This window comes from Mesoplodon mirus (genome assembly GCF_964341445.2).
Source record: "Mesoplodon mirus genome assembly, chromosome: 3".
In the NCBI taxonomy this organism is placed as follows: domain Eukaryota; kingdom Metazoa; phylum Chordata; class Mammalia; order Artiodactyla; family Ziphiidae; genus Mesoplodon; species Mesoplodon mirus.
The window spans coordinates 25,975,739-25,993,817 of record NC_138978.1 but is presented as its reverse complement, the minus strand read 5'-3'; the positions used below and the strand labels follow the sequence as shown (position 1 = coordinate 25,993,817).

Sequence of the window (18,079 nt, the reverse complement as noted above, 5' to 3'; positions counted from 1 at the left end):
CAGGGCAACTAAGCCTGCGTGCCACAACTACTGAGCTCGTGCACCTCAACTACAGAGCCCACGTGCAACAAACTACAGAGCCCATGTGCCCTGGAGCCTGCACACCACAACTAGAGAGAAGTCCATGTGCTGCAACAAAAGATCCAGCGTGCCACAACTAAGACCCAATGCAGCCAAAAAAATAAAAGTAAATAAATTAATTAAATAAAATAAAAAGAAACCTTAAAAAAATAATAATTTGCCAAGGTTCTATGCTAATAAGTGCTTGAACCAGGACTGAGGGCAAAGACTTCCTGTCTGAAGATTGAGGTTCAGGTTCCAGCTCAGACAGTGGCTGGCTGTGGAACCTTGGGCAAGTCATTCTGACTTTTCTGAGCTTTAATTTTCTCATTTTTATAACAGGCTACCCTGTAAGATGTGCTCTGCCTCCACTGTAGCACTGCTGTGAAGATCAAAAGAGATTTTAGAAATAAAAGTACATTATAAGTTGTTATTAAGAATTTGTGTGCCAATATATACACAATGGACTATTACTCAACCATAAAAAAGAATGAAATAACGCCATTTGTAGCAACATGGACGGACGTAGAGATTATCATACTAAGTGAAGCAAGTCAAACAGAGAAAGACAAATACCATATGATATCGCTTATATGTGGAATCTAAAAAAATGATACAAATGAACTTATTTACAAAACAGAAATAGACTCACAGACATAGAAAACAAACTTATGGTTACCAAAGGGGAAAGGGTTGGGGGGAGGGATAAATTAGGAGTTTGGGATTAAAATATACACACTATTATATATAAAATAACCAACAAGGACTTACTGTATAGCATAGGCAACTATACTCAATATCTTGTAATAACCTATAATGGAAAAGAATCTAAAGAACAGATACATACATGTATGTATAACTGAATCACTTTGCTGTACACCGAAACACAACACTGTAAGTCAACTATACTTCAATAACAATTTTTTCAATCCAAAAAAACAAGAATTTGCGTGCCAAGAGGGCTAAACCTTTTTGAAGAGCACCTCCTCTACTAAACCTAAGAATCTATTTTTTTCTACCTCCCTCCCACCCCCTTCCTCCTCCTTTTCTGTCTCTGAAGAAGGTGGAAGAGGGAGGAGACATTGTTATGATTTCCAGCTTAACACTCTTCCCACATGGGGCCTCTTTTCTTACCAGTGTTTTCTCAAAATGGTACTGTAGCTTTCACAGTTGCTTATAAAGTTAACCATCCCTTTATCCTATGACACAGTAGTTCCACTCTTAGGTGTTTACCCAAGATAAGTGAAAACATATGTCCACAGAAAGACTTGCACATGAATGTTTAAAGCAGCTTTATCCATATTTGCCCCCAACTGGAATCAACTCAACTGTCCATCAACAAATGAAAGGATAAACAAATTGTATATTGTTTATTCATACAATGGTATATTCATACAATGGAATACTACTCAACAATAAAAAACAGTGAAGTATGGATTCATATAACACGGATGAATCTGAAAAACATGTTCAGACACAAAAGGGTATGACTGTATACTTCCATTTATATGAAGTCCAAGAACAGGTAAAACTAAGCTATGATAACAGAGATCAGAGCAGTGGCTGCCTAGAGGGATAGGGATGGACTGGCAAAGGCTATGAAGAAAGTTTCAGGAATGATGAAAATGTTCTGAACCCAAATGTGTCTTGGTTACACAGGTAGATACATTCGTCAAAACCAATCAAAAATTGAACTCTTAACATCTGTGCATATCATTGTATGTAAGTGTTACCTCAGGTACACATAAATGCACATATATGCAAACAGTAAAACCCTATTCTGGCTCCCCACCTCCTCTCGCCATGTCCCAAAATGTAGGAATTATGGATGGATTAAAAAAAGGTTCTCAGGTTTATTTGTCTGGAAAGATAATAAAAACACAAGCAGAAATAATTATAGTAAATAAACAATAACAATAGCAAATAATTATCTGATGCTTATTATGTGCCAGGCACTTTTTTCTACAAATTATTTACAGCATACTGCACTGAGCTTTTTCATTTACCAGCTTATCATGTAGATATTCCCAGCAGAAGCTTTTAAAAATAACTGTAAAGCATTACCTTAATGGGATGTACTATAATTTACTTAACCTGTTCCCTATTGATGGACATTTAGATTCTTTCCATGGTAGTGACATCTTAATTTGAAACGCACAGTGTGAAACTCACATTTTATGTACATTAACTCATTTATTCCTCTCAACAACCCTATGAGGTAGAACTATTATTAGCCTCATTTTACAAATGAGGAAACTGAGGCACACAGTGATTGAGTAACTTGACTGCACACTAGTAAGTGATGGAGCAGGTTCAAACCCAGGAAATCTAATTCCAAAGTCAATACTTTTCCCCACTATACTCCACTGTCTAGTCAATAAGAAGTAATTTGTATCTTGGCTGACTGTCTTAGATGTATAACAATATAATATCTACCATTTTGAAATAGCCACTATGTGCCAGGCAAATATTACCTTTATCTCAGTGACCTTAAAAAGGTATTTTTCAGAAGAGAAAGCTAAGGCTCAGAGGTTAAGTGACTTGCTGAAGTTCACGAAACTAAGATGTTGGAATGATGTTGGAATGAAGATCCAGGTCTCTCTAACTCCAAAGCCCACATGCTTTATCTTGTACTTCATAATGCCTCTGTATTTCTCTTACATGCTAGGATATTTAAAAATGACTGCTTCCTTTCCCTTTTTTGTAGGGGCTACACTCAAACCAAGCATGGGCTTCTGTGGTCAGGATGGCCCTAACAACTTTTTTAATAATTTATTTTGAACTATTAAAAACAGTTTTTTTGATATGCACATAATACAAAATTTTAAATCTTTAAAATGGAGATCAATGAAATGTTGGTCTCCCTCCCACTCCTAACCACAGCCTGCATCCCAGGCCTCTTCATCCCAGGCCACCACTGGTGGTTTTTTGTTTTTGTTTTTGTTTTTCTAAGTACCCATTCAGAGTTAGTATATTCACATATAAGCCTATTCATACATAGCTGTACATACAACCCTTTTCCCTCCCATAAACAGTAGCATATTATTTATACCATATTGCACTGCATGTTTTCATTTACTGATTTATCACGTAGATTATTCCCATCAGAAGCTTTTTTTAATGGCTGCACAGAATTGCCTTAATTGGATGTACCATAATTTACAAACATGTTCCCTACTGATAGACAGTTAGGTTGTTTCCATGGTAGTGACAACTTAAAGGGTTCCCTCCCATCTGCAAGTACTTCTTTTCTAAACATCCCTGGCTCTCACTGTGTGCACAATGTTAAAGGAATGTCCCCAGGCTTCCTTTGTAGTCCCCTTCACTGCCAAGTCCTGTTCATCCATCACTGTCTCTCCTGACGCAGCTCTTTCTTCTTGTTTCCTCAGGCTACACCTCAGTTCTTCACAAGCAACCCCCCAGACCTCCCGTAGCCATATTCCTGTCTCTAGGCAGCCTCTCCTTTGATAGATGCAGCACACAGCTTTAGGAACTATCTTCCAAAACCACTGCTTTAATTAGGCCACTTTATCACCACTGCCAGAAAACCTGAAGCAACCTCTCATTATTTGCCAAACTCAAATTCTACACTCTAGACCACAAGAGACAGACACGGGAAGTATACTAACGTTAACTGAATGTCTATGAATGTACTAAGCGCTTTACTGACATCATTTCACTTCATCCTCCCTCAAATCTTGCAGTGGTATGTAGTATTATCCCCATTTTACACGCAGGAAACAGAGGCTTACAGAGATTAGCAATTTGTTTAAAGTTATCCAGCTAGTACATAGTTGAGCTAGGATACAAATTCTACTTGTCTAATGTCAAAGCAAGTGCTTTTAATTGGCAACTGCTTCCTAAAGGTGGATATTATCATCCGGTTTATGGTGATGTGAGGATTAACCAAAAGGATTCATGTGAAAACACCTAGCCAGAGCTCCATGTAGCTGTGTCTCCTTCCCATCATGCAGGCTTCAGCTAAAATGTCACATTCTCAGAGAGGATTTTCGTGACTATTCTAGCCCCCAAATAGCAACTTTTCATGTTATTCCACATTGTCTACTTCTTGATCCTATTTTAGTTTCTTTACAGCACTTATCACTGTCTGAAATTCATGCATTTATGTGTTTTACTGCCTGTCTCTCCTGACTAGAATGTCAGTTCCAGAGCATATGGCCTGTGTCCACCCTGTACACTGCTTTGGCCTAAAGTATAAATGCTCAACAAATATTTGTTGCAGTAATGAATTAAAAGCTCAGTTTATAGAAGGAAAAGTTTCTCTCACTTTTTGTTTCTGTGAATAAGAAAGAAGAAAAACAACTCAGAGGGCAGGCAGCAGAAGCAAGAAGAACTACAATCCTGCAGCCTGTGGGACAAAAGTCACATTCACAGAAAGATAGACAAGATGAAAAGGCAGAGGGCTATGTTCCAGATGAAGGAACAAGATAAAACCCCAGAAGAACAACTAAATGAAATGGAGATATGCAATCTTGCAGAAAAAGAATTCAGAATAATGATAGTGAAGATGATCCAGGACCTCGGAAAAAGAATGGAGGCAAAGATCGAGAAGATGCAAGAAATGTTTAACAAAGATCTAGAAGAATTAAAGAACAAACAGAGATGAACAATACAATAACTGAAATGAACACTACACTAGAAGGAATCAATAGCAGAATAACTGAGGCAGAAGACCGGATAAGTGACCTGGAAGACAGAATGGTGGAATTCACTGCTGGGGAACAGAATAAAGAAAAGAGTGAAAAGAAATGAAGACAGCCTAGGAGACCTCTGGGACAACATTAAACGCAACAATATTCGCTTTATAGGGGTCCCAGAAGGAGAAGAGAGAGAGAAAGGACCCGAGAAAATATTTCAAGAGATTATAGTTGAAAACTTCCCTAACATGGGAAAGGAAATAGCTACCCAAGTCCAGGAAGTGCAGAGAGGCCCACATAGGATAAACCCAAAGAGAAACACGCCGAGACACATAGTAATCAAACTGGCAAAAATAAAAGACAAAGAAAAATTATTGAAAGCAGCAAGGGAAAAACGATAAATAACATACAAGTGAATTCCCATAAGGTTAACAGCTGATTTCTCAGCAGAAACTCTACAAGCCAGAAGGGAGTGGCATGATATACTTAAAGTGATGAAAGGGAAGAACCTACAACCAAGATTACCCAGCAAGGATCTCATTCAGATTCCATGGAGAAATCAAAACCTTTACACACAAGCAAAAGCTAAAAGAATTCAGCACCATCAAATCAGCTCTAAAACAAATGCTAAAGGAACTTCTCTAAGTGGGAAACACAAGAGAAGAAAAGGACCTAAAAAAAAAAAAAACTTGAACAACTAAGAAAATGGTAATAGTAACATACATATCGATAATTACCTTAAACATGAATGGATTAAATGCTCCAAACAAAAGACACAGGCTTGCTGAATGGATACAAAAACAAGATCCATATATATGCTGTCTACAAGAGACCCACTTCAGACCTAGGGACACATACAGACTGAAAGTAAGGGGATGGAAAAAGATATTCCATGAAAATGGAAATCAAAAGAAAGCTGGAGTAGCAATACTCATATCAGATAAAATAGACTTTAAAATAAAGAATGTTACAAGAGACAAGGAAGGACACTACATAATGATCAAGGGATCAATCCAATAAGAAGATATAACAATTATAAATTTATATGCATCCAACATACGAGCACCTCAATACATAAGGAAACTGCTAACAGCTCTAAAAGAGGATATCAACAGTAAAACAATAATAGTGGGGGACTTTAACACCTCACTTACACCAATGGACAGATCATCCAAAATGAAAATTAATAAGGAAACACAAGCTTTATATGAAACAATAGACTAGATAGATTTAATTGATATTTATAGGACATTTCATCCAAAAACAGCAGATTACACTTTCTTCTCAAGTGTGCACAGAACATTCTCCAGGATAGATCATATCCTGGGTCACAAATCAAGCCTCGGTAAATTTAAGAAGATTGAAATCATATCAAGCATCTTTTCTGACCACAACAGTATGATATTAGAAATCAATTACAGGGAAAAAAACATAAAAAACACAAACACATGGAGGCTAAAAACTATGTTACTAAATAACCAAGAGATCACTGAAGAAATCCAAGAGGAAAGCCAAAAATATCTAGAGACAAATGACAATGAAAACAAGTTTATAGCTATACAATCTATACAAGCCTACCTCAAGAAACAAGAAAAATCTCAAATAAACAATCTAACCTTACACCTAAAGGAACTAGAGAAAGAAGAACAAACAAAACCCAAAGTTAGTAGAAGGAAAGAAATCATAAAGATCAGAGCAGAAACAAATGAAATAGAAACAAAGAAAACAATAGCAAAGATCAATAAAACTAAAAGCTGGTTCTTTGAGAAGATAAACAAAATTGATAAACCATTAGCCAGACTCATCAAGAAAAAGAGGGAGAAGACTCAAATCAATAAAATTAGAAAGGAAAAAGGAGAAGTTACAACAGACACTGCGGAAATATAAAGCATCCTAAGAGACTACTACAAGCACCTCTATGCCAATAAAATGGACAACTTGGAAGAAATGGACAAATTCTTAGAAAGGTATAACCTTCCCAGACTGAACCTGGAAGAAACAGAAACTATGAACAGACCAATCACAAGTAATGAAATTGAAACTGTGATTAAAAATCTTCCAACAAACAAAAGTCCAGGACCAGATGGCTTCACAGCTGAATTCTATCAAACATTTAGAGAAGAGCTAACACCCATCCTTCTCAAACTCTTCCAAAACACTGCAGAGGAAGGAAAACTCGCAAACTCATTCAATGAGGCCACCATCACCCTGATACCAAAACCAGACAAAGATACTACAAAAAAAGAAAATTACAGACCAATATCACTGATGAATATAGATGCAAAAATCCTCAACAAAATACCAGCAAACAGAATCCAACAAAACATTAAAAGGATCATACACCATGATCAAGTGGGATTTATCTCAGGGATGCAAGGATTCTTCAATATATGCAAATCAATCAATGTTATACACCATAGTAACAAACTGAAGAATAAAAACCATATGATCATCTCAATAGATGCAGGAAAAGCTTTTGACAAAATTCAACACCCATTTATGATAAAAACTCTCCAGAAAGTGGACATAGGGGGAACCTACTTCAACATAATAAAGTCCATATATGACAAACTCACAGCAAACAGCATTCTCAATGGTGAAAAACTGAAAGCATTTCCTTTAAGATCAGGAACAAGACAAGGATGTCCACTCTCACCACTATTATTCAACATAGTTTTGGAAGTCCTAGCCACGGCAATCAGAGAAGAAAAAGAAATAAAAGGAATACAAATTGGAAAAGAAGAAGTAAAACTGTCACCGTTTGCAGATAAAGAATCCTAAAGATGCCACCAGAAAACTACTAGAGCTAATCAATGAATTTGGTAACGTTGCGGGATACAAAATTAATGCACAGAAATCTCTTGCATTCCTATACACTAATGATGAAAAATCTGAAGGAGAAATTAAGGAAACACTCCCATTTACCATTGCAACAAAAAGAATAAAATACCTAGGAATAAACCTACCTAGGGAGACAAAAGACCTGTATGCAGAAAACTATAAGACACTGATGAAAGAAATTAAAGATGATACCAACAGATGGAGAGATATACCATGTTCTTGGACTGGAAGAGTCAATATTATGAAAATGACTATACTACCCAAAGCAACCTACAGATTTAATGCAATCCCTATCAAATTACCAATGGCATTTTTTACAGAACTAGAACAAAAAATCTTAAAATTTGTATGGAAACACAAAAGACCCTGAATAGCCAAAGCAGTCTTGAGGGTAAAAAATGGAGCTAGAGGAATCAGGCTCCCTGACTTCAGACTATACTACAAAGCTACAGTAATCAAGACAGTATGATACTGGCACAAAAACAGAAACATAGATCAATGGAACAGGATAGAAAGCTCAGAGATAAAGCCATGCACCTATGGACAACTAATCTATGACAAAGGAGGCAAGGATATACAGTGGAGAAAAGACAACCTCTTCAATAAGTGGTGCTGGGAAAACTGGACAGCTACATGTAAAAGAATGAAATTAGAATGCTCCCTAACACCACACACAAAAATAAACTCAAAATGGATTAGAGACCTAAATGTAAGACCGAACACTATAAAACTCGTAGAGGAAAACATAGGAAGAACCCTCTTTGACATAAATCACAGCAAGATCTTTTTTGATCCACCTCCTAGAGTAATGGAAGTAAAAACAAAAATAAACAAATGGGACCTAATGAAACTTAAAAACTTTTGCACAGCAGAGGAAACCATAAACAAGATGAAAAGACAACCCTCAGAATGGGAGAAAATATTCGCAAATGAATCATCGGACAAAGGATTAATCTCCAAAATATATAAACAGCTCATACAGCTCAATATTAAAAGAACAAACAACCCAATCCAAAAATGGGCAGAAGACCTAAATAGACATTTCTCCAAAGACATACAGATGGCCAAGAAGCACAGGAAAAGCTGCTCAACATCACTAATTATTAGAGAAATGCAAATCAAAACTACAATGAGGTATCACCTCACACCAGTTAGAATGGGCATCATCAGAAAATATACAAACAACAAATGCTGGAGAGGGTATGGAGAAAAGGGAACCCTCTTGCACTGTTGGTGGGAATGTAAATTGATACAGCCACTATGGAGAACAGTATGGAGGTTCCTTAAAGAACTAAAAATAGAATTACCATATGACCCAGCAATCCCACTACTGGGCATATACCCAGAGAAGACCATAATTCAAAAAGACACATGCACCCCAATGTTCATTGCAGCACTATTTACAATAGGCAGGTCATAGAAGCAACCTAAATGCCCATTGACAGACGAATGGATAAAGAAGATCTGGTACATATATACAATGGAATATTACTCAGCAATAAAAGAGAAAGAAATTGGGTCATTTGTTGAGACGTGGATGCATCTAGAGACTGTAATACAGAGTGAAATAAGTCAGAAAGAGAAAAACAAATACCGTACATTAACGCATATATGTGGAACCTAGAAAATGGTACAGGTGAACCAGTTTGCAGAGCAGAAATTGAGACACAGAAGTAGAGAAAAAAAACGTATGGACACCAAGGGGGGAAAGCGGCATGGGGTGGGGGTGTGATGAACTGGGATATTGGGATTGACATATATAGACCAATGTGTATAAAGTGAATGACTAATATGAAAAAAAAAAATATATATATATATATATATTAAAAAAAAAGAAAAATAACTCAACACAAGCAACCCGAGCTCATTCAAATTACTAACAATGAAGGAGAAATATTACTACAAGTAGGAAGTAAACAAAAATTTTAAGTACTAATTTCTTACATGATTTTAAATTTAATTGTAATAAATTGGTTACAATTATTATAGCTGTTTCTTATTCACACTTTCAGGCGTGGTGCTCAAGTTGATTCCATACAGTACTGTATATTATATAAGCTTTACAACAGAATCATGAAGTAGATACTAACATCATGCGGGTGGAGGTGGGGTGGGGGGGCATCAGGGCTCACAGACGTTCAACCACTTGTTTAAGTTAGCAAATGAAGAAGCTGGGACCTGGGGCTTCCCTGGTGGCACAGTGGTTAAGAATCCACCTGCTAATGCAGGGGACACGGGTTCGAGTCCTAGTCGGGGAAGATCCCACATGCTGCCCTGGTCCGGGAAGATCCCATATGCCACGGAGCAACTAAGCCCGTGTGCCACAACTACTGAGCCTGCACTCTAGAGCCTGCGAGCCACAACTACTGAGCCCACGTGCTACAACTACTGAAGCCCACATGCCTAGAGCCCGTGCTCAGCAATGAGAGAGGCCACCGCAATGAGAGGCCTGCGCACCATGGCAAGGAGGCGCCCCTGTTCACCACAACTATAGAGGGCCCGCGCACAGCAATGAAGACCCAACACGGCCAAAAATAATTAATTAAATAAATTTTTAAAAAAGCTGGGACCTGAACTCAAGTTTGTTTGACCCAAAGCCCGTGTTATCAACCATTACACTAGACTGCCTTCTCTAACTGTTGGGTGGATATAAGCAATCAGATCCAAGGTAATGTTGTTTTCGAAAAAGTATTTTAGGACATCTTGAGATCAGTAATCTCTTCTGAAAAGAACTGCCCCAGAAAAGCCTAGCATTATTTGCAGCAAGTGATTAACAACCCTGTGAAGAAAGGTTATTTATCATGTTTACTGTAGTCTTTGGTTCTGAAACATCAAACTGTGTCCTACCTGGGCAGCCTCATAAGTGATGGTCTTGGTCTCGGTGTGGACTATAGGGACGTCTTTGGTTGGAATTTCACTTTTCACAGCATTGGCAGTGTCTGAGATGGTGACGGTCTGAGTCTTCACCAGCGGAGGCTGTGAAGCAGTAAAGAAACAGAGTTACCGGAGTCTTCTGAAGGCTGTGGAGAACTAACCTTCTGACATTGAGCTGATCAAAGTGATTGCTCTAATCAAGCAAAGGGCTAGCTCAATCTTTGCCCAAGACTTGGACACTATTCCAAAGTAGCCCTGACAAGGTGTCAAATCATGAAAGATATTAAAGAACAGCATTGCTATAATCACTTTCATATGCTTAATGGAAAGCTATGATATCAGACAGTTACGATTGGTGATATAAAACACTTCAGACTGACCTTCAGAATTTGAATATAAAACTACTTGCCAAATAACACTCACTTTGTTTGTCCTTGTGACTGTACCATTAAAATTAAGAAAATCAGCCACATTTCCTCCCCTATGTACAAATGGTACATGAAATAGCAGTGGCATTGGAATGCCATTACCCTGGAATTCATTAACTTCTTTCAAATCAATGTCAGACATTCACTTTGGAGTTATTGAAAAGAAACAGTATTTGGAAAACTGGAGAGAAAATAATCAGTTCTACCACCACCTGGTGATTAATCTTAGAATTTCAGAAGAATGAACATGAGCGAAATACCAAAGGTTTCTTGTCCATCAGCTCACCTTCCCCAAGACTATAAATCACCCTAAAACTACCATTTGATTGTGGTAAAGTTAAGTGGCCATCCACCTTAGCATAGGAGATTAGTACCTATAATCATGGAAGCTCCCATGAGCGGGGTCAGTGGGAGTGGTGGGCTGTGCTATGTGGCTGCAATACACAAAAAATTATTTGGGGCCTGACTCCTTAGTTAAAAAGTCAGTTACCCCTTGTAGTTAAGAGTATTTGCATTTTTTGAGCAGGGTCCCAGAACACTGAGGGCTCCTCATCACAGAAGTCTCAGAAATTCACCTCTTTACACAGCTCATACTTGAGCAAGGAAAAGAGGAACATACTTACACCAGCTTCATAAAGATAAACAGCTGGAGTTTACCCCCAAGAGTTTTGTTAAGTCAACAGGGGAGAGAGCATTTCTAGCCTTGGTGTTAGTGACTGAATAAATTTCTTTGTAGTAATCAAGGACTTCAATTTTATTCTGTAATTTTGAAAAGAAGCCAAGAGGCTACTACCCTCACCACTGCCACCACCACCACCACCTCCTCCACAGAATAGATTCTGGCCCTCTCCCAAAGGGAGTCATTAGATCTGCACGACTGAATCAGTTACTACCTGGAAACTTCGAATGAAGGTGGGGAACTGGTTACCCACAGGAGAGTCAAGAAATGATCCATTTTGCTCTCCAACAGGCTCTCCTGGTATAACATGTTCTTCACTACTCTCTGCTTTTTTTTCAGCAAGTTGCAGCTGAGAGGAAGCTGGTGATATTGAGGACTTTAAGGCACTGGCCTGTTCCTCCACTCCTACACATTCCCCACTTGGACCTCTTGACATTTTCTTAATATCAAGATAGCCAGTTGCCCCCTGCTCCTTCTCTTCTGTCTCCTTGCTGCTTATGGAGAGGGAGCCAAAGTCAAAGTTTTGTGGAGACTCCGACGGGGTAGTCATTTGGCTCTTACTAGGAATTACTGAATGCTTGGGGCCCTCCCATTCAGAGTCAGGGTTGGTAGATGGCCCCTTGGTCATGGCAGCCACCTCCTCTGTGCGAATGCCATTTATATTCTACAAATGAATGAACACATACAAAAGCAAGAAGATTAGGAATTTTGGGGGAATACAGTGAACTCTGAGAATCAACAATGATTTCTAAGAGGCCTCAAAAATATTAATACTGGGCTTCCCTGGTGGCGCAGTGGTTGAGAGTCCGCCTGCCGATGCAGGGGACACGGCTTTGTGCCCCGGTCCGGGAAGGTCCCACATGCTGCAGAGCGGCTAGGCCTGTGAGCCATGGCCGCTGAGCCTGCGTGTCCGGAGCCTGTGCTCCGCAACGGGAGAGGCCACAACAGTGTGAGGCCCGTGTGCAGCAAAAAACAAACAAACAAACAAACAAGCAAACAAACAAACAAATAAATATTAATACTAATATAAACCAAGAATCTTAACTCTTGAGGTGGTCAAAAGGAAGAATTACTGTTCACTAAACATGTCAGCAGCTTAAATGATTCCAACCTCATTTTGGTCATATTTCTACAACATGGTCAATCTGAGAAACGATTTCGATGTGCCTCACATAGTACTAAGCACTTCGTATTACTATGGTCTTCTCTGTATAACACATACTCTTCATACTTAGAGGAGTCACTATTCCTAAATACCTAACTCATTACTATGCACAGGACACAATGCAATTTATGAGTCAATAAAACATATGCTTGAGGAGTCTGATCAGATTGAAAAATATTCCACATATCTCCAAGCCATATGTATCATCATGCTGGCCCATAATGGAGAAGCTAAAATCTAGACTTTGGTTGGCAGAGATATGGAAATTGAGTACATCCAGCACAGACTTAATCCAATCATCGTCAAAGAATTAACTATAATATCAAAAACAGTGAAACATTTCTTTGTAAACAGAATAAACGCGACTGAGCAGCTGAGAAGTATTTCTCCACAGATGAATGACATATCTCCAACCCCTAAGAGAAATAAATCCTGGAAACACAGAGTTCCCTCCTGGGCTAAATGCCTCACATCACAGGGAAAATAGATCTAAAATAAGAACTTTCAAGAGAATGTGGATGAGAAGATAACATCACAGTAGACCTACTCCTAAAGTTTAAAGAAAGGTGCTGTGGGTGGAAGAAAAGTAGGAATTCACACTATTAGGAAAAGAACAGGAACCATTTGAGAAATGAATAATCTAACAGAAGCCAAATGTCAGGAAAATCTGCATATGCTCACCAGAGAGCTGTACATAAGCCACTTAGGTCTGAAATTTTGGTAAGATCGATTTACCATATTACATGCATGCCATAAAGGAACTTAACAGAAAAGGACTCTTTTTAAAAGGTGTTCCTGGAGTAGATGACATACGCTTGGAGCAGCTTACACATTTTAGTGCTCAAATCACAGTACACGTATTATACTTCTTAAAAAATCGCTGCTGCTCCTTAAGCTGTAAACCAGCCTACATTTTGATGAATATAAACCAGTGGCCAAGAAAGGTAAGAAAAGATGCACTGCACTCAAGAACTCCAGGCCGGGCTTCCCTGGTGGTGCAGTGGTTCAGAGTCCGCCTGCCAATGCAGGGGACACGGGTTCGTGCCCCGGTCCGGGAAGATCCCACATGCCGCGGAGCAGCTGGGCCCGTAAGCCATGGCCGCTGAGCCTGTGCTCCGCAACGGGAGAGGCCACAACAGTGAGAGGCCCGTGTACTGCAAAAAAAAAAAAAAAAAAAAAGAACTCCAGGCCAAGCTTACTTCTAGAAACAGTCAACTCAAGAGCATCTCAAAGTGGTACAAGTTGAACTCACATTAGGCAGGTCTTTCACTGACTGATCATGAATATTACTTAGGACATGAAAAGGTGGAATTGAGAGATGACAAGAGAAACTGTCTCTGTCTGCAGATGTATCAGAGATACATAAACTACTCTTGCTAAGAGTATATGAATTTCCTCATGTTTAAAATGAAAGTAATACTTGGTTTGGCTCACAGGGTTCTGAAGATCAAATACAATAATATATATGAAAGCATGTAAATTCTGTAATTGTCAATTACCATGTAGATTCACTTAATTCAATCAACATTACCTGAGCACCTATAATAGGCTAGGGCCTGGAGGACACTAGAATGAGTTTGTTGTTATGTTATTAACACACTGTACTACTTTCTAGGGCACTTATCTCACCATTTCTTTTGAGTCAGACAAGCTGCTATGGAGCTGCCCAAAATAGACCGGCTGGTAATAAACAAACAGGCTTTCTCAAATTGCTATATGCTAGCTCTAGCGCTGTGAATAGCATATCCCCACCCACTCACATGGAGAGGCACTTCATGGCTCCTCCAAATAATTTTGTCACAACTGAGAAGGCTGATTAATAACCAGGAAAATACCTGAGATAATCAAGTAAGAGCTAATTTTATACCAGTCTGCTCAAGTGATAAGTAGTGGTCTGTCATCAAGAAGCCATTTGTGAATTAAACGTTGCTTAGGCCAGCACCACCTGGCCTAAAGTTGCCTACTGCTGGGTAAAATTAGATAGATCAATCATGTTTTTCAAAGCAGGAATAGAGGAGACCAAGGGTAAAAGCTGTAGCCACAGTAATATCAATTCAGCAAATATTTACTGATCACCTAATATGTATTAGTCACTGGAAATGAAAGGAAAACTGATAACAGATGGGTTGGATTACCACTTAGAGCACGCTCACATATGGTCAAATCAGCCACTCCAGTTGGCTCTGTTGTCCAGATCTCTTGGACAACACAGCCAACTACTTACTGGACACTCTCCCAGGCATATGGAACACAATATGTCCCAAACTAAATTCATCTATTCCACTTTAATATCTCCCTTATCTGTCTAATCTTCTCTATTCCCACACTTACTATCTTCATTCAGGCTCTAATAGTGCCTCACCCCACTTACTACTAATGCCCTAAACAATTTTTCTTTTCTTTCTTCCTTCCTTCTTTCTCACCTCAAACCTTCCCTGAACACATCCTCTATTCTGTCATGAAAATATTTATTTCTAAAATGAAACACTGAAAATTCCATTTTTCAGGTTAAAATCCTTCAGTGGTTCTTCATTGCCTTCTGGATAAAGTTCAGGTCCTTTATTAAGACATAGAAAATACTTTAAAATATGACTCCTACCTCTCTCTCCAGCTTCACCTTGCTATAACTCCACATACATCCTTCTCTCCATTAATTCAAGACAATTTGCAGTTCCTAGAACAGAGCATGCTTTCTTTTGTCTCTGTGCCTTTGTCAATATCGTATTGTTCCTTCTGCCTGCAAGTCCACACTCAGCTCAGGTCAGTTCTTCTAGAAGTTTCCCCCGGCTGCCTAAAGTATATTTAGATACCATGCCTCTTTTGTTCCCATTGTACCCTGTCATTATTGGTTTACTCATCTGTCTTTTCCATTAGACTGATAAGAACTTGCTATGTTTCTTAGCTCTGTTATCTCTCTTGCACAGTTTTTAGCACATAATAGATGTTCAATAAAAACTTGTTGAAATTATACCAAATAAATCCAGGAGCCCTAAGAACTGCTTTGACTTGTGCTATTCAAAAACTAAAAAGGCTTGGGACTTCCCTGGTGGCACAGTGGTTAAGAATCCGCCTGCCAATTCAGGGGACAGCGGGGTTTGAGCCCTGGTACGGGAAGATCCCACATGCTGCAGAGCAACTAAGCCAGTGCGCCACAAGAACTGAGCTTGCGCTCTAGAGTCTGTGAGCCACAACTACTGAGCCCGCGTGCCACAACTACTGAAGCCTGCGCACCTAGAGCCCATGCTCCACAACAAGAGAAGACATCGCAATGAGAAGCCCACACACCGCAATGAAGAGTTAGCTCCCACTCGCCACAACTAGAGAAAGCCCACACGCATCAACGAAGACCCAAGGCAGCCAAAAATTAAAAATTAATGAATTAATTAAATTAATTTTTTTAAAAAACCAGAGATGCTCTTTCAAAAAAAAAAAAAAAAAACTGAAAAGGCCTGTTTACAAAGAACATAAGAAGTGGCCCACTTGACCAGACCAGCATTCTGGTCCAGCATTCTATCTCTTACATCAGTAAAATAAGAGGAAAACTAATAATATTGCACGTTCACCGTGTGACAGTCACTCTAACATGTTTTCTCATTTAATTTTTCACAACCTCACTATGAGGTAGTCACTATCTGTATTTTATAGATGAAGAAATGGAGAGGGTAAGCAAGTCAGACCTAGGAAGTGATGGAACCAGGGTTTAAACTAAGGTCAGTGTTCTATTCTAAAGCCCATTTCTTCCCAGAAAGTATCTCAAGTAGGCCCAAAGGACATGTCCTACTATGTTCAAAAGAATATACACTAAACCTGACTATTCTTTTGGGAAGCACAAAGTTGTCCGAAGTCCTCTTAGCAGAGTCTGGTTTTAGTGGCCAATACCATACTTTGAAATATAAGAAGGCTGGAAAGCCAGAAGAAAAGATTGGGTCAAAAAGAAGATCTAAAATCCCCATGACATAAGACACCCACAATTTGGCATCTAACATGAGTGAGGAATTTTAACTGACAGTGCTGTGCCTTTGGCTACGACCATCAGCATGGACCACTGGATTATATAAGATTCTGCACAGCTGCATATACCAAATTGGCCTGGAAAATTTAAAGGGATCTTCTCAAGGATATGAATAAATATATGACTGCGTCTGCACCACCCACAGTGACAGATAAAATTGAGATCTGATGTGTTGCTTGTCTGGCCTGATGCAGGATCTATAAGAAGGATGCTACAAAAGAAAGACCAGTTGCCTGTATAAAGTACCACAAGGCTGTCTAGTTGGTTTCAAGAATATGAGAAGGGGGACTTCCCTGGTGGCGTAGTGGTTAAGAATCTGCCTGCCAATTCAGCGGACACGGGTTCGATCCCTGGTCTGGGAAGATCCCACATGCCGCGGAGCAACTAAGCCCGTGCATCACAACTACTGAGCCTGTGCTCTAGAGCCCGTGAGCCACAACTACTGAGCCCGTGTGCCACAACTACTGAAGCCCACACACTCTAGGGCCCGTGCTCTGCAACAAAGAGAAGCCACTGCAATGAGAGGCCCGTGCACCGCAACAAAAGAGTAGCCCCCACTCGCCACAACTAGAGAAAGCCTGTGCTCAGCAACGAAGACCCAAGGCAGCCAAAAATTAATTAGTTAGTTAATTATTTAATAAAAGAATATGAGAAGGAAGAATGTTAGACCAATATTTAAGTGAGCAGGAACATCATTTGATTGAAAATTCTCAATTTTACTTAAAAAGTCAGTGGTTCCTGCTAAGTATGATAATTCAGAAATCAAGAGATATTTTTTTTCCCTAAAGGCTTTCTCTTGAAAATGACTTATTCAAATGGATTATGTCACAGGATCATCAAACCCTGAGTATGTATGTGACTTTGTGAGTTATAAATAACCTCTCCCTTGACTTAGGGATTACAGATATTAAGAGCAGGATATGGGTGTTTTATAGGTATTTTGCTGCTACTCCATTAAATGCAATCCAGAGTCTTTCGTTTTAGGTTATTTTTGAAGGAAGGGATTTATATATTTGAAGGGACTATTGAGAGAATTACAGTTATATTGACAAGACTCTCTTATCCTATAAGCAACACAATGAAAATAAATCCTGAAAATCTTTCTAAAATTTTGCTACATAAGCAAGAGCCATATAAGTTTTTTTCTGGAGGGCCTATGTGGTAATTTTCCCCACACACATTTTGTCCTTGTTCCTTGCTTAATGAAGTCCATTTTTACCTTTAGCTGGCAATAGGAAAACAATTCCTTTCTCTGTTAAAAAAAAAAAAGAAAAGGAACCTATTGTCTCATTTTATCTTCCTATACATTAAAATGCTGGGTAGGCAGTTAAGGGCCAAATGAAGAACAGTAGCTCTTTCCCT

At 39.0% G+C, this 18,079-nt stretch overlaps 1 protein-coding gene across 17 annotated transcripts in view; it reads right to left on the bottom strand.

Moving 5' to 3' along the window:
- Positions 1-18,079, bottom strand: part of EPB41 (erythrocyte membrane protein band 4.1) — a 204,227-nt gene that overhangs the window by 17,873 nt on the left and 168,275 nt on the right. For 10 of the 17 annotated variants that reach the window (XM_082613567.1, XM_082613562.1, XM_082613574.1 and 7 more), the window contains 2 exons: positions 11,755-12,204; positions 10,407-10,535 (listed from right to left, as the gene is read on the bottom strand). In XM_082613567.1, the coding sequence (XP_082469693.1) occupies positions 10,407-10,535; positions 11,755-12,204 (579 nt within the window). The remainder of the gene's footprint in view (positions 1-10,406; positions 10,536-11,754; positions 12,205-18,079) is intronic. The other 7 variants (XM_082613580.1, XM_082613564.1, XM_082613563.1 and 4 more) reach the window with 1 other exon arrangement.